The 22,198-nt window shown below is 41.7% G+C and overlaps 1 protein-coding gene and 1 non-coding gene across 4 annotated transcripts; one reads left to right on the top strand and one right to left on the bottom strand.

The window, feature by feature from the left end:
* The first annotated feature begins 220 nt into the window (after positions 1-220).
* On the top strand, positions 221-292 carry trnap-agg (transfer RNA proline (anticodon AGG)). Its single transcript has one exon. It is a non-coding gene; the product is annotated as a tRNA-Pro (tRNA).
* A 289-nt stretch (positions 293-581) lies between these two features.
* Positions 582-21,926, bottom strand: klf3 (Kruppel like factor 3 (basic)). Of its 3 annotated transcripts, none has more exons than XM_086083618.1 (6): positions 21,745-21,926; positions 6,598-6,658; positions 5,653-6,202; positions 4,513-4,660; positions 2,147-2,313; positions 582-2,047 (listed from the first exon to the last, which is right to left on the bottom strand). In XM_086083618.1, the coding sequence occupies exons 1-6, from the start codon at positions 21,864-21,866 to the stop codon at positions 1,866-1,868; spliced, it is 1,230 nt and encodes a 409-aa protein (XP_085939744.1). In that variant the 5' UTR covers positions 21,867-21,926; the 3' UTR covers positions 582-1,865. The 3 variants fall into 3 exon arrangements, with proteins under 3 accessions (XP_085939744.1, XP_085939745.1, XP_085939743.1); XM_086083619.1 differs by lacking the exon at positions 21,745-21,926 and adding an exon at positions 15,162-15,405; XM_086083617.1 differs by lacking the exon at positions 21,745-21,926 and adding an exon at positions 12,856-13,050.
* Positions 21,927-22,198: the final 272 nt, after the last annotated feature.

The raw sequence follows: 22,198 nt of genomic DNA, 5'->3' as shown, positions 1-22,198 counted from the left end.
ACATTACGCAAGGGTTTAAAAGTTACTTGCTTATGTGTTTCTATTCGCGTCGGGCAATGACGACAATGACGCGAACTAAAAGTGTTTATTGGTTGGAATGTAAAAAGCGGGCAGAATTATTGTATAACATAGACAGGGTTCACATTTACATTAAAATATTTCCAGTCACTATCCCGTTCAAACAAAGCTTTATAAAAATATGTAAATTGAAGTGGCACGTGGCTCGTTGGTCTAGGGGTATGATTCTCGCTTAGGGTGCGAGAGGTCCCGGGTTCAAATCCCGGACGAGCCCGCTCTTTTATCATTTCACTTTTAATAGATCTCTAAACTCTCTTTAACTACAAAGTTAACTGATAAATAGCTTCTCATACTAACATACAAATTCACTACTACTACTACTACTGCTGCTGCTACACAAAACGAATTCCGCCAATCAACAATAATGCCACAAAGATACAACACGATCATAACTAGTTGATCATTTGTGATTCTCAAAACTTCTCAAATATTGATTCCATGTGAATAACTTGATTCAATGTTTTTGTGGTACTGCAGAGCAAATAAACACAGAAAGCCCACAGTTCTGAAAATAGTATCAATAAGTTTATTAAGTGGTATGAATATTTTGTTTTGAAAGTAATGCAAAATTGCAGACAGATCTGTACAGTTATGTTCACAGTTCAACACATTCCCTTTGAATTACCAAGTTAGATTAAAAGGATATAAAGATCATGATAGACACAACATTGCAGAAATGTGTAATTTTTTTTCCATTATTACAACTTGCGTATCAAAATCATGCTTAATAAAAACCTGTAATTGCCCTTTCAGTCTAACAATTATAAAATATATATGAATATAATATATATTACAACTTATATTTGCAGACACACAAATACCTTTACAAGCAAAAATTAAAAAATGCTGATCTGTTGAGCCGCTACATTCGAGTATGTTTAGTTTATGAGTGGATAAATGTATGCCTTTGGGAATGCTGTTTTGAATTTTACTTATAAAGTGCACACTGCATGGAGACCTGAACACACACACACGCGCACACGCACGCACACAACTTGTTTATCTCTTTGTTCTCGGGAGGCTGTAAAGAGGAGACGGCGAAATAAGAGAAATTTGATTGCAATTATGTTGGGAGATTGAAATATTGAAAGCAAACAAGTCCTGTTCAGTTCCTTGACATTTTCCCAAATAAAAGTGTCTCAAGATAATAAAAAGCATTTATATCATTATATTGTATACAAGAAATGAGACATTTTGCTGCACTCAATATCCTCACAGAAACAATAATGCCCCAAGTGCAGCAACTGTCGCATTTCTGAATAAAAACAAAAAATCATTTCCAAGCCAGATTTCACTACGGGCATTTTTCCTGCATTGTGTTCCATTAAGTGTGCACATAAGAACGCATCGTTTAGAAGCGGATGAGGTGCGTGCTGTTTCAATTTGGAGGCTAGCATTAGGCGAGTTCGCCACATTGCCGACGAGTCGTTGTGACGTGATACAATGTGGAACACGTCACATTCCATCGACCCTCGATGGCACTGAAACGGCTTTTTTCACATGTGTGTGTTTTGTAAGGCCACAAGGGGGAAGCGCTCTCAAACCAGCTGAGATGTCGCAATCCCTTTCGAAAGAGAAAATATTTGGATTCCCCCAAATTATGATGGCAACACGCGGTGAATGATTCCGAGGTTTGTCCGAGTAGGATACCAGCTCATATTCAGGTGAAAGAAGTGAAAACGTCAAAGCTTGCCCCAATCCACACATTGGAGTCCAATATTTATACCCCACTCCCCCCAAAGTCCAAGTGGTACAGTCCAGCGTTGCACCCAGCACCAGGTTCAGTTTCACACCAGCAGGTGGCGCTTCTTGTGCAAGGCCAGGTGGTCGGAGCGGGAAAAGCTGCGCTCGCAGTCGGGACACTGGAATGGTTTGACTCCCGTGTGCTTGCGGAAGTGTCGCGTCAGCTCGTCCGACCGGGCAAACTTCCACGTGCAGCCCTCCCACATGCACTTGTACGGTTTCTCACCTGCATCAGCGCACAAACACATTCAGGGTTCAAGGGAGGGAAACAAAAAAGGCTTGTACAGTGTCGCAACACCAGCGGGCGCAATCTGAGCATCTTTACCCGTGTGCGTCCTGCGGTGCGCTTTGAGGTGCGAACTCTTGGTGTAGATTTTGTTGCAACCGGAGAAATCGCAGCGGTGGATTCTTCTCTTCTTCAGCGAGTCTGGAGAGTCGGCGGGGAAAGGATGTTGAGTGGCTGAATGGACGATAACTGACGGGTTGTTGCCCCTAAGTGAGAAGAGATTGGATCAGGTTAGAGATTCAACCAGCAGGGGGCGTCAGTGTCGCGTCAGTGTAACAGCGGCCTGCTTTGCGAGGTGTTGAAATCACACAAGTGAACTGTTATTTGGCAGCAAGATAATAAAGTCTGCCTTGTCAAAAGAAAAAAACAAGAAACAAAAAACAAAAAACAAAAAAAACACCCTCCCGCTTTTTCCAGTCCACCACACCTTTTGGTTTTGTTTAATCACCTTTTGTCTATGAACAGTTTAAAAATAGTTGTGTGCTGTGCAAAAGTCCACGACATTAGTTGACAATTAGTTTTTATTTTGACATAATAGATCGTGATTATAGAACACAATGGCCTATAATTTAATTAAGTGTCCCTCCTTTTTCCCCCACTTTATTAATATTACAAAAGAAAATACTAGTTGAAGCTTTGAAGCTATTTTTCTATGAATTTGTGTTTTACACACTACATACCTTTAAGTACATTTTGAGGCCATTGCGTGGGTAAATAAATATTCTTGAGTTTTCTTATTATTAAAGTTTGACTCATAAAACCACACAATAAAACAACATGTTATGAATGACCAAAACTCTTCCACCCATTTGAAATCTGAGTTACTATACATTAGTCATTCAGATCAAAAGTACTGAAAAATAATATTTTGGAGTCTCATTAAATTTGCTGACATCTAACTTGCGTTGCACACTGAACTTAACATTTTAATAATTTCATAATTTTCCACAAATTGCTCCACCTTTTGGGTGTTTGACCTTGGCGGCTCCAGGGTATTGCAACCATTTACAGGAAATTATTCAAAGTAACGGCCTTTGAAAATAGGACGTTCATAGAGCATGTGCTACTCACATTGATCAGAATAGAAGAAAACATCTGCCTTTGGATTGCCTTATAAGAAAAGAAGTCATCTCTCTACACTAGCACTCGTTCGTGTGTGTATGTGTGTGTGTTTTCGCTACATAGTATTTCACAGAGTTGTGGGGCCCACCCGTCCTTGTGGGGCCATTTTTCTGGGCCCCACAAGTTTAGACCTCTTTTTGAGGGTCAAGACTTGGCTTCAGAGTTTAGGTTTGAGTTGGGTTATGGTTGAGGTTAGGGTAAGGAATGGGGGTAGGCAATCATTTTTGATGGTTGGGGCTAGGAAATGCATTATGTCAATGAGATGGCCCCACAAAGATAGTAAAACAAACGTGTGTGTGTGTGTGTGTGTGTGTGTGTGTGTGTGTGTGCACGTACGTGCATGTGCGTACAACGGTGTGATAAAGTGGCAGTTAAAAGCAGACGCAGGGTGTTGAAATATGAATCTTTCACATCGGTCCGCTGCAAAAGGAATGTGCAGTCGCGCACACGCACGCACGCAAGCGCGCGCGCGCACACACACACACACGACGACCCATCCTGGGTTCACAGCGGCGATCCAGCATGACCTATATTTCACGTACAGTCCATGCAGTGTTGGCTATGCTTGAATGACTTTTTGAGAGGTGATGACAGCACTGGACACGCCCAAAAGCCACACTTGGCACACCGACAAGTGACTTGAAAACTCTGCCAGCGACGACCTGACGACGCTTGTCCGCGAAATGGAGGATGAAAGGCCGAGCAATAAGAAGAGATGAGGGATAGGAGGAGCAGAATAGATGCGGGAGCTGCAGATGCCAGACGACGAGCGCTAAAGAAACACAGGAAGCGAAAAGGAGGGGGGTTGGTTATGAAAGAGAGAACAGGAAGTGGAAGAGCGGCGGCGACAGGATTCGGATGGCTGATGTCAACTTGTAAGGCCGCCTGGTCGCATGGAGACTCGTACCAAAGGACACAGACGATTGGAAATCAAAGAATAAACGGTGTAGTGAAGGAATTTGGAATGGAGATGCTATCGAATGTATCTCCGGTACACATTCACAATTATTTCAAGAATAAACGTTTTTCCCATGTACAATATGACTGTATGATAAATATAATTTGAGCAGATTTAGTTTGAGATGCGGAACCGACAAAAGATCGGGACCGATCCCTACCGCAAGCAGCAAAAATCCACAAAAGATGGCAGCACAGTGCGACTGTACTTTTGTCTAAATGAAGCTCCTCAATTCACTTCAACGCGCTTCCTTGGCACCAAGACGACAGGTCAAACAATTCAGCGTGACCCCCGATAGTGACACGCACGTATATGTCAAACTTACTCGTATTCGTGCGATATCCTGATGACCGACGGCTTGATGTCGTGGCTGCCGTGGTGCTCGTGAATGAGCTCGGGACGAGGCTCGCTTTTGATTAGCTTGTGCACGTCGTGGACTTCGCCTCGCCCGTCCAATGACTTTGTGGATTGAACTGAGCGGAAACAAAGTTTTTGTGAGCTGCTCGTCATGGTTTAAGACATGCTGCATGTGAACAAAAGACATGACTTGGATCAAGTTTAAGAAATCAATATATATATATATATATATATATATGTTCTGAAAGGGCATCAAAAATGCTTTCCAATGATGTATAGAGCGTGGAAATTGGGTAATATGTGGTGAAGATATGTCAATTTAAAGATCAGGAATTAAGTAGCTCGAGAACGGAGATCAAAAAACACACACTAGCACGCAGCAAAATCAGCAGTGTTAATTCAACACCTATAGAGTTAAATTTAACACTTGAAGAGTGTCTATATTGGTCGAAAAAAAGCATAGTTAAAAACATTTTTAAAAGTGTTACATTTGAATAGTCGTTCTAATTATTTAACACTGGCCAGTGTTGATTTTACACTACACTAGTGTGTAGTATTAAATTTAACCCTGCAATTTTAACACTCATAAACATAACTTATTTCCAATTACTTTTTTAAGGAAACAAATTCCCAACAATTGCAACTGGGAAGTCATCTTTACTTAATCTGAAAATCGATCATTCTCACGTTGTCAATGTTTTTTGGGCAAAAGACGGCTGTGCGACTTCCCATCGGTCCCATCGGTTCCCATTTTGTGCTGGAGGGTCATATATTAGTGTCAATCGAGGTGTACTCCATCTTGTAATAGCAGATCTCTTTTTACTCAAGTTCATTAAGTCGGGAAGTCATTCTGATCACTTTAAACCACAACCTCATTTTTTGTCACGTAATACATTTGGGTAACAAAGGTGAATTAATGTAACCTAGGAGTACTTCGCTATTTGGCTCATGCTAAGGAAGTTAGCATGCGCTAACTTTTCATAACTTTTATATGCGTATAGGTTACTTGCTAAACACAATTTATGTGAATCAACTATATACTGTATATGAGTGAAAATGTGAACGTGTGCATTTTGTTATGGATTGTGCTGAAGTAACGAGGGCTCACCTGTCTTGTGCTCTCTGCTTCGATGATGATGATGATGGTGATGATGGTCCTCGTCCGCCGTAACAGGTGGGCTCACCATTATGGGCTGGTGCAAGTGGAGAGGGGAGGGGTACAGGACGGACAGAGGCACCATGACTGGCGACACCATAACCCCCGAGCTCTGGATGACGCCCGAGCCTGCTCCCATCAGAGGAGCCACCATGGTAGGGTACGATAGCGAGGTGGCGGGCGGCGAGGAGTGCCGCTGGCTCAGCTGAGGGGAGCAGCGCGGGGAGGCGCGGCTGGCTGTGCTAAAAGGGGATGGCGGGGTGCTGCGTGACGAGGCCGGGGAGGAGGCGGACGAGCAGTGAGGGGAGGACGACGAGGAGGTGGCGGAGGAGGACGGGCGCTTGCTCAGAGACAGATCGACAGGCTCCAGCTGGGTGTGCGACGGGTTGCCGGCGGCGTGGGACTGGGCGAGGGCCTGCATGTGGCTGTGGTAGAGGTGGGCCGGGTGGGAGAAGATGACTCCGTACGGCTCCGGGGTTTTCACTAGCGATGAGTAGAATGACTGTGAAAGAGAAGAGGTGAGGATGCAGGAGAAGGGAAAAAGAGAACAAAAGAGCAGAGTTGAATTTCCGCTCTACATGGAATACTGGCGAAAACAAGCTTCTACCTCACAAACAACTACAGCAGCCAAGAAATGTCAGCGCAGCTTTGCTTGGGAATGTCTGTCAGAAGCGAGTGTTGATTAGCCTGCTGTATGACGGCGTGCGTGACCATTGTATGCAAATGTCCACTGTACTGGAGTCTGTTTGTCCAGGAAGAGTCGGAATGTGGGAACGGGGCTGTCTAGACACGTAGCATGAGTGCGGGTCGCTCTGTGCAGGCTACTGCATGGCATCAAAAACATGCTCGGGCATGATGCGAGCGTGCACGCAACGTACAAACACATACGTGACTTACCGTCTCCATGTCTGTCTTCAGAGGGTAATCATACATCAACATGGCTGCAATGGCTGAGATCCTGCAAAGCACAAAACACACACACGGTCATTAAGACACTCTTAAAGTACGTTTCAATAAAGATAATCAAAAAGATATCATGTCTTAAACCAGTTATATTGTAGTGCTGTCACTATTGAATCTTTTAAAAATTGATTATTGCATCTAATAATCGCAACCCCGCCTCCCCCATTATTTTTTTGTTTGTTAATCCACTAAGATTTGACATAAATTGAATTGAGTGGATATAAGTAATCATAATTTATTATATTCTATACATATGCATTATTAAACGCCAACAAAACTAGCTTATGCTAAACGGTTAGCAATCGCAATTAGCATTAGCGCGCTAACGATTACCACTAACAAAAACTAACTTCCATTTAGTTTACACAGTATATCATTATATCGACATTATACATGTAATAGTGTCTTAAAAGTAATTTATAGATGATGCTTCAACATTATTCAATGAGTAAACAAGGCTAGAGCTAGCTGTTAGCTACGTGTGGTCAATAACTTCCTGTTCCTGTCTTCTTCTGGGCATGTTTAGTGGATGACTGCCCTCTACTGGTTACGTGATGAACACCTAAAATCGAATGGCAGGGTATAATTTGGAATAATTACAGCCTAAGTGCATTTTAGGAAATTCAGAAACTTCTTCTCCTGTGTTTTGGGGAAAACTCAATATGATTATAGTATTGTCTAATAAAAGCACACTAACTATTAAGTTAGTGAGCGTTTTTAAGCAGACAAATAAAATCTTCCGTTTGGCCACTAGATGGTGCATTAACAGAATAATAAAAAAAGTCAGTGTATAAAAGTGAAAGGCCCGAACATGGTTCCAGTTGGAGCTTTGAGGCAGAACATTTTAGCCTACCTTTTTTAAGTCTACTTATCTGACGAAATACGCTCCGAGCACGCACTGCTTCACTCCAAGCGTCCGGAAACTTCGATTTTCCGTTTTAACAACAAACAAGGCTTCGCAAAGTGCTTGCATTCAACGATCAATAACTACGCTGAGAGGCAAAAGAAAGCAAGTCGAATCTCAAACATCTATAGAAATACTCATTCAATGCACCAAACAGCAATGTCTAGTAGACTATGTGAACATTGACAACAAAACCTAGTATAGTATATAGCTTTTTGTAGATTCTGTCATTTATTGTCTTGTTTTTTACCTTGCCTGAGTACACATCCTCTGAAAATGTTTACGGTAACTCTACTCACTAATTAACACCAGATCCTTTCCTGGTTTGCTCCACCTACATCCCATCTATTGTAATCAATGGCAGTAAATCACACCACAGTATCATGAAGCGTAGCGAGCTAACCAGGAGAATATTCATGCACACACCAGGCGCAACCGCAACTGTTCCTAAATAAGTACGTGTGTGCCTTTAGGTTAACATAGCACCGAGAATGTACCTTAAATTAGTCATGTGTGTGCGTGTTAGCGGATCAAAGTCCACAGTCGGGAGACAAGTTAGCCTTTAATTATTAACAAATGGGCCCTTGCGCTCGTCCTAAACAGACGCACACAAACACACACGCTGGGAGTCCAGATGGCGGAGCGACCAATGGGAGAGCAGGACCATTTGCTGGCTGGGTCAGGAAGGGTGCGAACATGACGACAGAGGCCTCACCCATCGCGCGGCTCCGGAGAAACAAAGAGCGAGCAGTCAGGTGTGGCCCGTGTGCGTGCGTCTACGTTGTAAAGCGGGTTTGTATTGTGCTTGTGGTTCAACTGGAGGTCAAGCGCTTGTTCTATCGTGGCTGCCAATCAGGTGGCAGAAAGGGCACAAACAGACGTTTCGCAGCATATGTGGCGACATTTTTTTTTAACAGCTTCCATACTGTTTGGACAAGAGTGTGATTTGAACACAATGACAACAACAGACTTAAATATTGGGACACTTTCAAATGTCCCCTTCACAAAGTGAAATGAGGGGAAGCACGCTATAAAAAAGTGTACACTTCTGGGAAGACTTTTGAGAAATGTTGTCAAAGTGTGTCACTGGTATTGGACTTAATGGCCCGGAGGTATTTTCCTTCGAAATGCCATAGATTGTCAAGCTGTTCTAAAATGAAATAGATCAAATTAACGGTGACAAAAACAAAATCCCTCTCAAGTGCTCCGCATTCCTGAAACTCCTCGAAAGACACAGACAGTCGTCAAACATTTCCCCTCAAATTTCACGTCCTCAAATGTTGATTCATGCTCGGAGGGTTCAATCTTCTTGTCGGAACATGCAACACGCAGAACAAATTGACAGTGATAGATGCGAGGCCACACGCAGATGCTCACTTTTCTGAATGTTTAGATTATATTATTTAGTTAAGAGTCTTCAGGTCCAACCATACTAAAACTGTATTTTTTATCAATTAGATTATCTTCAAGAAAGTGGACACGACGTATATTGCTTTATGATGAGACAACCTTTTATCTAAGGATGTATCACAAACGGAATAATCTGAAACAGGAAGTGACCAATACAATACATGCGACATTTTGAAAGATGCAACATTTAGTGAAAGTGACCGTCAACCAGGAAAGACTACGGAATAACAAAGAGTCGCGCGAGCAGCAAGAGTTGAACATCAAGATGGAATCCGATAAACGTTTTTTGTTTTTTTAAATACTAGACTTGGGTGCTCCAAGGTTTTCGGTACGTCTTAAAAAGTTAAGTGGAAACTTAAGCAAGTAAATACCGTAGCTCTCTACAGTTTTTTTTACAGTAAATCGTTTTTCTCAAAATTTAAAAATAATAATTTTTAGATACCTGAAATCTTAAACTTTCCCATATCTTTGTTTTAATGTCGAACAAAAATAAGGTTCCTAGGGTCAGCAGCATCTCTTATAAAATTAACTGAAAATTTTAATAAATACTTCCCTGAGATTAAAAAGGTTTTAAATTGACCTTTTATCAGATTTAGAAAAATGACGATAATCGTCCTATCGGTCAATCACTAGTTTAAAATTGTCCAAATCCTCTGATTTGACCGACTCAACAGTAATTAGTCATTTAAAAAAAAAGTTATTGTAATACACTTCAATCCAAATTAATAATGGAATAATCTATAGAATAACCAATTCTAAAAAATAATTAATAGTAACAGCCCTAGTACCATGGAAACACCATGTAAAGAGACAAAAGGTCAACCAAGAAATTGCTAGCACACATTTAGCACACTTTGCTCATAGTAAACAAACAACAGGCTACAACCACAACAATCAACATCTTAAAAATGGACGCCTCTTTGAGAGTGTCAACAAAACAGCATTATTTGTGATTCAGCTCTTTAAATGAGCGATCATGGTTTAGTGCATGGGTGCCTAATTTGGTCGGATGACCTACTTTTATTGACATGCATTGTACAAAACTGGCTCTTTTTTTTTTTTAAATATCGGCTCAAATTGACCTGCTGGAAATTACACAACACACGCACGCACGCGTATTTGAGGTGCCAGTCAGTGTGTGCTGCACCTACTTTGTCAATAAAACTAGCCTACCCGGGCACTCTTCATGCGTGGGTTTGTGTTTGTGCGTGTGGAGTGTGTTGGGCAAATATTGTCCTTTTAGGTCAGTGGCGCTACTGTGTGCTCAACCTCGCGAGACGCCTCCCACTTTAACCTCGACTATCCCCGAACATGTCGTCGTCTTCGACGGCCCTCCGCGGCCCGCTCGCTTCCCATTTATCGGCACCGCACGCTATCCCCTCCTCTCACTCCATGAATGATAAAGAACAACATGACTGAGGGGGGAAAATATTGTGGCTTGGAGGCCCTGGCTACCGACTTAACCACACGCACACACACACACACGCACACACACACAGTTGCATGCACACAACCACACAGCACGTTTCTGCTTGCTCAACAGAATACACACATTAAATCACTAAAGGCCTAAATTATAACAGACATGGACACATGCTCATACGTGTGCGCACACACAGACGTAGACGCACACTCACACACACACACAAGGGGGGCTTGCGCGCGCACGCTCTAATGGCAAAACTGCTGGAGATGATGAGATCACCAGAGAGCGCACAAACCTCCAGACGACGGCTTTGTCCAAGAAACACGCCACAACTCACATTTCTCCACATTCTTTTTGGTCTTCTCAGTCTTTACGGACTCATTTCCACTCTGAGCTCATTTCTACTTTACACCCCCCCCCCCCCCCCCCCCTACACACACACACACACACACGCACACACACTCAATCCGGCCCTTTTACCCTTAAGGGATGGGATTGATTAGCACTGACTGATTAGGATGCTAACTGCGTGACTCATAAAAGGTGGTGATCTAATATTGGAGTATTTTTTATTTACTCCCCCATGTTGTTGAACTTTTATGTTTTATGTGACTACAACCTAGTGAAGATGTTTTTTTACTTCACACACACACAGACAGACAAAAGTGTTGCCAAAATGATTGCCGTTCACAAGAATTGAAAAACAGAAGCCATTAGTTGGCGAGTTACTTTGTACAAATACGAACATGAAACTGTCTTTTAAATGTACTTAGGCACCGTTCTCCTTTGCTATTGTTGTTTGTTAGCGTCTCAACTGTTGAAACTGTTTCCCATGATACAATTTTGAAATAAAAGCTCACACAAACCAGCCCAAAACTGAGAGGACGATGAATAGAGCGAATCCATTACTTCATTTGAGAAGCAACTTTCTAACCTTGTGGAATCAACAGTTTGTATTTCTTAAAATCACATTGTGTATAGCAGGAAACTTGATTTTCTTATCTAAAAGCAAAGCTGAAAATTATTATTATTATTTTTTTACAATTTTTTTAATGCTGTTTAAGGTAATCGTGAGAACATCAAAACTCAGGATTCTATTGTGAAATCAAACAAATAACATTACTGATAGATAAATATCTTAAAGTCCACTCCTCGGGGCGACAAAGTGTATAGCGTACATGATTTCCGGTTTCTGGTTCAGTTTAGTGAGTAGATTTTCTCCCCACGGTCCAGATATTTTTTAAATGTTCTTGTTATATTTCTGTGCCTAGTTGGATACACGCCGCTTTTTTTGCAGTTCCTGCCAGATGTCTGTGAAAAGTGTACTCAATCACCCAAGCACTTAATTCTGGTGTTAACCGCGCTAGCCGTGTCAATCTTTGGTTAGCTTAAAGATTAGCATGGCTTGCATCTCGTTTGCCGAGTCAGACCAGACCAGCTTCGAGCAGCGAAGAAGCTCCTCCTCTTGCTTCAACAGAATAAAGAAGATGGTGACCGTTTGTTGTGTTGTTAACTTGGCTAACTAGCCACATTATCAAAGCGATATAATTCATTCCTCCTGGCTGACGTACACCGTGACGGAGTTAATTCATTTCCAATTCAGTTTAGCAAGTATGGTTTTCTTTCCAGAATTCCGACACTTATTAATTTGCCCGCTATTTGCCAGTTCAAAGTTGAATGTTCTCCACCCAAGCTCTCAATTCCAGTATTAAACGCGCTAGCCGTGTCAATGAGGTTGTCTTAGCATTTAGCATGATTTCTCCGTTTTTTTCTTGTCGTCCCTTCACGAGTATGACAAGGTCAAAAAAATGTATCTTATTCGCCGCCACACAGCCAACGATTACTGACTTATAAGTGTCCCCACAGCGTGTTCAGGCATACTAGTAGCCAGCTGTTGCTAGCTATAGCGGCTTCTGCGCAGGTAGCACAGAGCCTCCCTCGACGACCCACGGTAGGCGACGTGAGCCTAGCTAAACTTATTAGGTGTCTCTTTGTCTTTCTTTCGACGGTTGTCTCAGCATTTGATTCTTAGTTTTGATATTCAGTAGAGGTGCAAATGGCAAAATGCTACTTTTTTAATCAGCAAGCTGATGCGAAAGTCTTGTCTTGTGGCTACTAGAGTGCTGTGCTCAGCCATTAAGTGACTGACAATGACTGTGATATACTTATGCATGTCCAAGCACAACACTTAATGGATGACAGCACATACATAAAAACGGTAAGTAAAAAACAAACAAAACAAAAAAAAACTATTTTTAAAAACTATGGTCGCCACTGACACATAAACAAACAAGACTTCTTTCTTTTTTTCTTTTTTAAATCTGCCTTCAGCATAAAACTACTTAAAGAAACTCCAATAGATGATCTCAACATCCGCCGATGAACTTCTTCTCCATCTTTATTATGATCACCTTATGAACCCCCTCATCACCCCTCGCGTGCTCTGACTCACACCAGCACGGGGCCCCACTCTTGCAGAACGAGGGTCTCTGGAGAGCCAGACACGAGGGGGCCATCAGTCAGGAAAGATGAACCAAAATCTATCATTACACACACACACACGCACACACACACTGAAAGACATGCCGCAGCTGACGTACGCTGACACATCTTCAAGTCGTGCACTCGGCAGAGAGGTGAAGCTTTCCAGAGAGCAGCGGAAGCCCTCGCACTGTTATTATTTCCACACGGCGTGATAAGTCGGGGGCTCGAAAGAAGAGAGCGAAGCCAGAGAAAGAAAAGGGAACAAGGGGAGGGAGGCAAGGGGGGGGCTGCTGCTGGGGGCCTGCGGTTTCCTGTCTCACTGCCCCCCCCCCCCCTACACAAAAACACTTCACCTCCCTACCTAAATAATAGGAGAAGGGGAATGCAAGAAAAACAGACACTCTGACCTAAACTATGTCAAAACTGGAAGAAACGAGGAAGCAAATATGACAAAACTTCAATGAACCTCAAACAAGGGGAGGTGGTGTGTGTGGAAATGTGTGTGTGTGTGTGTTTGTGTGTTTGTAGGAGGCGGGAAGAGACAGATCCGGTGGTTGAGACGCAGGGGTTGTGTAACAGCCTGTGCGCGTTTCATTTTACGGGCTGTCTGCGTGTGCTCACTTCCTCGGCTTCTTCACTGAGGATGACCAAATATTCAGCAGCCGCTAGATTAATGTGTAGCTCTTATATTCCACAAGACGTGCCCTTTGAGCAGTGTGTGTGTGTGTGTGTGTGTGTGCTCTTACGCATTTTGTTCCACCAGATAACATCAGCATGTTGATTCAGGGAAAGAGGCGCAGGGGTGTGGGTGGGTTTTTGGGGGCGTGTACGTGTTTGTGTATGTGTGGGGGGTGGCCCTTGAGACAAACTGGTGTCCAAATAATCATAAATAACTTTCCTTAAAGCTCCACCAGTGCTCACAAAGGACCATGAAGTCAGACAAAGAGGCTGAGGTTACCCTCCCACCACACGTTCCACTCATCCGCCCCCCCACGTCCTCATCCCTCTCTCCTCCCTCACTTCTTGCTCGTTGGCCTCTAAACAGGATGAGGGCTTCATATGCCAAGAGGAATGTGTGACGCAAGCCTCAGCCTTGAAACAAAGCACAGGAAACGTGGAGAGACACACGGCGAGGGGATGGAGGGACGGGCCTCACTGAGAGGATGTGGGGTGGGGGTGGGGGGTTCGCAGGGCTTCAGGTGTGACTCACACACCTGTCACCTCACACCGTGGGCTCGGCTGTCACATCGTGCACCTCCACTCAGTCCTCGCTACCGGCTTTGGAATCATATTCACTCTATGTGACATAATAGAGTGACACTCGGAGCAATCGGTGTGAATGCAAGGGATTGAACCTGGAAACTTTTAGTTGCAGGACGCAGGTGGAACCACTTGTAGGCTACTTGACTACCACTAGCAGCTGCCCAGATATATGGTGAATTGATATATTGGAATCCTTTAGTCACATGGTGCAGTTATACCCACGTTGTCATTAAAATATAAACTTATATAAAAATAGATCAGAATTAATATATCACACACAAAATCACATGGCCCATGTATACACAATAAATTAGACTTTTAACTACATGATGAATGAAAGTGATTTTTTGGGGGGTACAAAATAATAACAACTAATTGTCCTTGTTAAAATTTAAACTAATTTCTGAATAAATGTAACCACATACACAACTAACTAAAAAATAAAAAATAATTAAAAAAAAGTAACAGGTAGCCTACATCCTGGGAATCGAATTTAGGACCCTTAATCCCTTGTGCGCGTGAACAACCACTTAACCACAAACAGAACATTTAAATTCCGTAACAAAACGTCCCATTAAGAAACAATAAGATTTATGACACCACATGGTAGGAGAGGAGTCAAACCTGCGACCCTTTGGTCACATGACGCATCTGTAACCACTTATCACATTTGGGACAAACGCACACATGCTCCATGCCGGGAATCGAACCAAAACCCTTTGGCCAAAAGATCCCCACGATTATCAATTCAAAAAGTCCAGAAGATACATGGCCACACGCACACTATAAAATAAAAGTGTTTTTTATTTTTTTTTTTCAATGCGAGACCTATTTTAGCAGTGCCATGCCTCCCTCAAACCAATAAATGGTTCAATTCTATTCAATACGACACAAGACGTCCTTCAAACTGCGACACGGAGCCAAAACAACACATTGACGCAGTGTTAACCTCTTTCTTTGTTTTTTTTTATGTTGCTATTTAATGAACGCGATGCTGCAACTCTAACTCACCTTTCAGATGAAGCAGGAGCCGTCTACTTGCTGGACGCCAACTTGGAACTACTTTCTCCGCTTTAGTCCGCCGCAAAGTGTTCTTGCTTCGGCGTCACTGACATGAGAACGAGCCGGTCAACTCCACTCGGGGTCGCCTAAACGCTGAGCGGGCGGCAATTTCCCGAATTTACAAAACCCACTCACTTATTGTGTGTCTGTGTCTGTGCGTGTCTTCGGTATGTCGTATAGAAACTGCTGCTGTCACATGATCCACACTCTGTTTTCTCCGTGGGGTCGGACCGCTGGGCGGGACCGGGGCGGGGTGGTCCACTCGAATGTGTGCGCTTGTCACACACACACGCAGTGTGCGCGCTGTTGTCTTTATTCAATACAACGATTTATGGGAAATTTAGCTCTACTTTTAATGTGTTATTAAGTCATATATTTGTTTTTTGTTTTTTAATGTAGTTGAGACCCATGGCGAGTATGCATTACTGCACATTCTATGTACGTAGTTGTCCATCCATCCACCCATTTATTGCCAGTTTTAAACATCCGGGCATTTCTGTTATTTCCGCAATTGGAAATGTTTAAAATGCTAGATATTTACAGAAATAGTGTAGTATATTTTTCCTAATTATTGTGACAACTCATTCACACATAACCTACAGTATAATAATAACAGTAATAATTTTATCAAATGTATTATTTCAGAAGTGTGTTACAAACTGGTAGCCCAAGTAGCTCATAGCCTAAAAAAAAGTTGGTGACCCCTGAGATTTCTTCAATTAATTTAACATGCATGTTTTTTTTTTATATTGGAGGAAACCTGAGCCTGAGAAGAGCATTCAAAAGGATACAGAAAGGTCGGCGCTAGGATTTGAACCTGCAACCACTAAACTGTAAAGTTGTTACGCTTAACCACTTTCCACCCCTTTGATATCTACATGCTTATTCTTCTTATGCTTGTGAACGTTGTGAATTTTGGGTTAGTAAAAGGTTGCAAACATGTTTGCAAACAGTTTTACATTTTTCTTGTCACAAGTTCAATAGAATGACGAACGAGTAAATCATATCAAAATCACTTTTGCTTTAGTGTCCCCCAGTTTAAATTACAGGCAGATTATTATTTTTTTTAGCAAGGCACATTTTCCATTTTTATGGAGTCTGCTACTGCAAATATTAATCAAAGCCATAAATACAGATTTGCAGAACCTTATATATATATATATACTATAATATATATATATATATATATATATATATATATATATATATATATATATATATATATATATATATATATATATATATATTATAGTAGTTAAAACAAAATTATTCCCAGAGCAAAAGTAGGTTGCGCAGGAAAAATCCTTTTAACGACAAACAGCCACACTTTTAACACATTAAGGTAACTGTTTTAGTTCCACTGTGCACCTGCTGAAGTTGTTATCAGCTCATTGATTGAATCTTTATAATCCTCTGCCCTTCATAACAAGAGATAACCATCGTGTGATAAAGCACTGGTTGATTTTGGGGCCGTCTCAGCAAGAAGATTATCAATACGTGTTGACATATAATTAGATTCATCATAGTTTTGTTTCTCTTTTCTGCCACGGTTACAATTCTAATCATGACATGAATTTTAGAGGTCAGCAGTTGCTCATCCGAGTATATTTTCATATAAACACAAACATTGATTGATGAGGAATCATGTTGATTCAATCTCAATTAGTGTGTTGTGTACACTACAGGCAGCATTTTTAAGAACCATATTGATAATAATAAGAAAATATGTGATTAGCTGCGGCAGGCAGACGGACACTCAGATAACTGTCGCAAAGATTGTGTACACAAACGCTTCTTTTTCCCCAAATGATTTAATCTGAAAGAGACTGCAACATGAAAAATCTACTTTTTGGAGCTTTTAGCCATATTAAAATACTAATTCCTCACCAAAAACATGACCAACGTTTGTGTTTTCCTCCATTCGCTCCTGTATGAGAAATTCTTTGTTATTCTGCTCTCTGAGCACCAGCCCCTCCCAACCTGAGAAAACGAGCTGTTGGCACGGTTTGACGTAATTGCGTGCGGCCCCGCCCCCGCACCGCCTCTGCGGACTAAACGCGCGCCCACTTTCTCTGAGACCTCCCTCCATGGGATAATGACAAAAGTAGCCTTTATCAATAAACATTCTGTCCAAATGAATTCAAAGCAATCAATTATTCTTCACATTTGCAATGGCAAAGTGCAATGAAATAATTGGCTGTCACTGTTGTAAACTACAACTAAAATTTGCACTGTTAAATTAAAATTAATGGATGGTGTAGTGGATAGTGTGCTTACCCCATAAGCAATAGGGTGCGGGTTCATGACCTGCTTTGGTGGTTTTTTTTTTGTTCTTCTCCTTTCCTCTAACCTCTCTGCTCCCCTCCTCTTCCACGATTACTTGCGGCAAGGACCCGTTTTGTTTAAATTGTTTATTCAAGAATTGATGGCCTGCGTGACAAAACGCAGAGATCTAGCAGCCGGTGAAATTTAGAGTCCATTTTAAAAATCGTCTCAAAACCTATCTGTATGTTTCGTGGGCGTTGCGCGAAGCAGCCGGCTCGGATGACGTCATGAGAGGGACGCGGCGGCCACAGTAGGGGAGAGGCGGGGTTTTACTGAACCGAGCGTTTGACTTCCGGGTAAGAAAAATAGCCACCGAAATAACTCATATTTCATAAGAAATGACATCGCGATAGTGTCAAAGGTAAAGATTTCATCATTATATGCCTATAGTTAACTTTGGAAGGGCTTGTTGTGTAAACGCACATTCTGTGATAGACATGATAGCATCTGTCATCACACACCTGCTATGTCTCAGATGGTTCACAGTTATACCTACACGTGAGTATAGGAGCCTTTCAAGTGTAAACATACATCCGCTCAGTCAGCGCGACAAGTGGAGCGTTACCTGCGGAGAATGAGATGAAGGGAAGGCTTGCGGAGCAGGATGAAGCGCCGCCATTCCTAATGGGTTTCTGTGTCAAATATGACTCAGACGGAACGCAATGTACCCACACTCCAAAGTACACAGAACGTTTAAAAGGATTTGAGATAACAAGTGGCTTCATGCATGATTCCTAATTGTGTTTTATAAATAAATAAATAAAAGAAAGAAATACAAATCATCACTTTTTTTCTTCTTCTGGATTTGGGTTCAACAACAGGTGTCAAACTTGAGGCCCGTGTTCCAGATTTGGAACTCCTCGTCATTTTATGCGGCCCGCAAAAGCTTGCCCCAATTTTTGTTTAACATCCATTCAAAACTAGCTATGGAAATGATAAACAAATGTAGCTGCATTTTTTTTTACGTACGTACAGAACATTTGCTCCCTTACTGTACCAATGTGAACCCAACCATAACCTTAAAACCTAATTCGGTAAGTGTCCCACAATAACAATAAGTTTGACAATATTATCACAAAGTCACAACCAGAAGTATTTACTTATTCCACTAATTTAGTTTTGTATGATAATAATTATTTTTAGATAATTTGATAATTGAATATGGTGTATATTCTGTTCTTTATATTGATTTCACTTCAACCATAATGTAGGCTACTAAATAACCTGGACAAAGATGTGTAAAAAAAATAATAATAAAAAAAAATAAAAACTTCCATTGTACTTTTCTGTGGTGCCATGACTTAAAAGCAAAAATGTACTTGCAGAGTTCATTCTTTACATACTCAAAAGAACTACTTGAGTATGATCACCAGAGCATTACAGAGGTTGACATAACTGCAAAGTTTTGCACATTTTTTCAGTAAAATCTTTCTCCAAAATGTACAGCTGGATGTTTTTTGAACCTCACTTTAAGTAACCACTGTATGGTTGCTTGCTCTGTAAAGGACAATCTGCTCACTTATCAGCCATCTAAACCTCCACAGCCACATTCTTTTCTTCTGCCTGCCTCTTGTGACGCAGCAGCGCTTAACAGCACCCAACCTGCGCAAATATGCAAGCTGGAGAAAGGCAAATCCTGAAGATGTAATCAGAAATATGGAAGAGGTTTGGTTACAAATACACGATAAACCCTGTCTCTGTATTTTATTGTGAGAGTTGTTGCTCAGTGCAATTTTAGCAGTTCAATTAATTCAATGGCAACAACATGTGCAATGTGCCCATTAGCGTAGACATGTCTGTCCAGTTTGGATCTTTGAGTTTTGCGATTATTGGTTTGGTCCCTTTGGAATATCAGCCCTAAGAAATCATTATCATCACTTTTCTCCTCCTTACAGAGTCTCTGACCATATGCAAATGAAGGAATGCTTATGTACAATGTGTATTGCCCAACCCTAAAATGTCACAGATAATAGATTCCAGTCAGCCGATGCAAGTTTGACTGAAGGTGTGTATGTGAGAGACAGCACTTCAACTTAAAATTAAAACACTAATTATTGTGTCTGTTCAACAACCTGCAATTACTTAGTGGATTAGAACATCTTTGTTTAAATCTTTGTTTAATTGTTTGTTTACAATCTATGGCTGCGTACACACTGCAGCTCAATTCTGATTTTTTTCACACCCGACCTGGGCCTCTTTCGAATGTGGATATAAATCGAATATGTATGCGATGCGTCTGCACTGTGAACGCTCATCCGCACGCATCTGATTCATACGTCATCAAAAGCCTGATATGCGCTCTGCGCGGGCGTGAGAGGGTGCTTGGAAGGGAGACTGCTGACACATCAATAAATATATACAATGTTGTTTTGAGTAACCGTGTTATTTTTTTTAACCTGTCTTAAATTTAATCAACGTGAAACATGAAGCATAAAGTTGACATGTGTGGCGATAGTAGAAATTCAGCCTCTGCAGACGGTTCATCACGAACGGCGATGACGTGACGTCATCTTCGGTAGACTTCTCAATGAAATGAGGAGGTCGAGGAGTTGTTCCTCCAAATATTTCTATTACCTCTAACAACCTCGCTACTCTGGCGACATGAGAGGAAAAAAATAACTCCATAGACGCATTTCTGTTGCTGTTTATAAACAGCACATTCAAAACTGATGCACGAGGAAGCCGAGGATAGCAGCCAACCAGGAGCGAGCGTGAAAACAGTCCACCAACCAGGAGCGCGGACAGTGAATTTGCATGTGTGCAGACAAGACACATGAATCGCACTCCTAACACGTCCGCGAAACGAGTCCACCAATCCATCAATCTGCGTACACACTACTGTTTAGATTTGACATGTTTGCATTGTGCTACAAGATGGAGGACTTACAGACCCCAAACAAATCCACAGATGTAGCTATTTGTATTATTATTTTGTATTATCAAAACGGCGCTGCAGGAATGGAAGCCTTATCTGAGATAGATGGCGGCCAATTGAGTCAAAGTAAATAACTTGAAATGATGAAATGCTAATGTTTTATGTCGTTAAGTGCTAAGCTACTTGGTCTGTAGGATTTCATCCATCCATTTTCAGAATCGCGTATTCCTCACAAGGGTCGCCGCGGGGGTGCTGGAGCCTATGCCAGCTGGTGGTTTGCAGGTTTTAAACCGGCTATTATGTCAATCTAAGCCAGAATAAAAAAACAAGCACAAGAAGAATATCAACAAAGTTTTATTAACCTTTTCTTTTTGTTCACTACAGATAATGTATTTTGTCAAATGTGTATCATATGCAACCTCATAAAATGTTTGTTGTTGAGTCTGTGTTCTAAAATGAATGACTGCGAGTACACTGAATGGCAGGTGATGTGTTTAGTTACGTTTAGGAATATTAAACTCCCTTTATGGTCACTAAACTTGCCTAAACCAAACATTCCTGGTGAACGTGTATAGTGGCATGAGGGAGGCCACCATCTCATTCAAATCATTATGACGCCATGGCATGAGGGAGGCCACCATCTCATTCAAATCATTATGACGCCATCTCCATTTTGAATGTTGCTGGAGAGAATGTTTGGCATCGTCACAAAGGCGCACACGCCTCCTTTCTAACCCTATTTTGGAATCTCCCTGCCACTCCTTCACTGTGCCTATTGTTAATTTTTGACTTAATAGTAGTGCACACCATTCAGCCCTTTTATACAATAATTTTCTATGCGCCCCCATTAGTCTAAACACATCATTCTGATTAATATTGCGTTTGTGGAATATGAAAAAGGAAGCAGAAAAATCCACCCTTCTTTTATCCATCTCAGGGGGCGGCCATTTTGCCACTTGCTGTCGACTGACAATTACATCACAGCTGCTCAGGGCTCAGGTAATGACAATCGCAGATTCAGAACGTCACATGACCAAACCCAGAAAACAGGTGAGCTGTGATTGGTCATTATCTGAGCATTGAGGAACTGCAAAGGGTTAAAATGGCCGCCCCCCTCAGATGGGTTAAAACAGGTGGCTTTTCCTGCCTAATTCCTATTTCACAAAAATCGACACTTTTAAACAACTATCGATTCCACACAAATGACAGAATGAATTGAGCAAAAAGAAAAATAAGTAGATTACAGATACATTTTTAGCATCTCCGTGGATATTCTGAACTACTCCATGCCAGTGTTGCATTGATACAAATGATACTTCCTGGAGGATTTACCTTTGGCGAAGGTGTAGCTGACACCATGTCGGTCTTCTCTGGAAAGCAAACGAGCCGAGACTGATCCAACAGCGGTTGCCGTTAAGTCCTCTTAGTCTCGGTTGCTTCAAGACATGATTCATCAAGCATAATCCCCACAAATTCCACAGAAGCCCTCCTTACATCACGCAACAAGTAGAAACATTCTTCTCAGAATAGTGAAAAAGTGGGTTTGTCTATTGGTTACAAAACAGCCTTGTCATTCATGAAGATTGACGTAAGATGTTTAGAAATACAGAACGGGAGAGTGGAGTGCATATCTGCATTTTTTACAGCGCGGGTTAGTCAACGGCAATCAAAACAACACCTCCTTTGTCACACTTTGTGTGTGACGTAGTTATAGAAAATAAGAGCTGAGATGAAGGACCCATTTGCAGTGCTGAGCGACAATTAGAATGTGTCAGCATTTCCCACT

The sequence above is a fragment of the Leptonotus elevatus genome, chromosome 8 (genome assembly GCF_054856555.1).
Source record: "Leptonotus elevatus isolate MCC_2025b chromosome 8, RoL_Lele_1.0, whole genome shotgun sequence".
Classification (NCBI taxonomy): Eukaryota; Metazoa; Chordata; class Actinopteri; order Syngnathiformes; family Syngnathidae; genus Leptonotus; species Leptonotus elevatus.
This window is presented reverse-complemented; position numbering and strand designations above follow the sequence as displayed.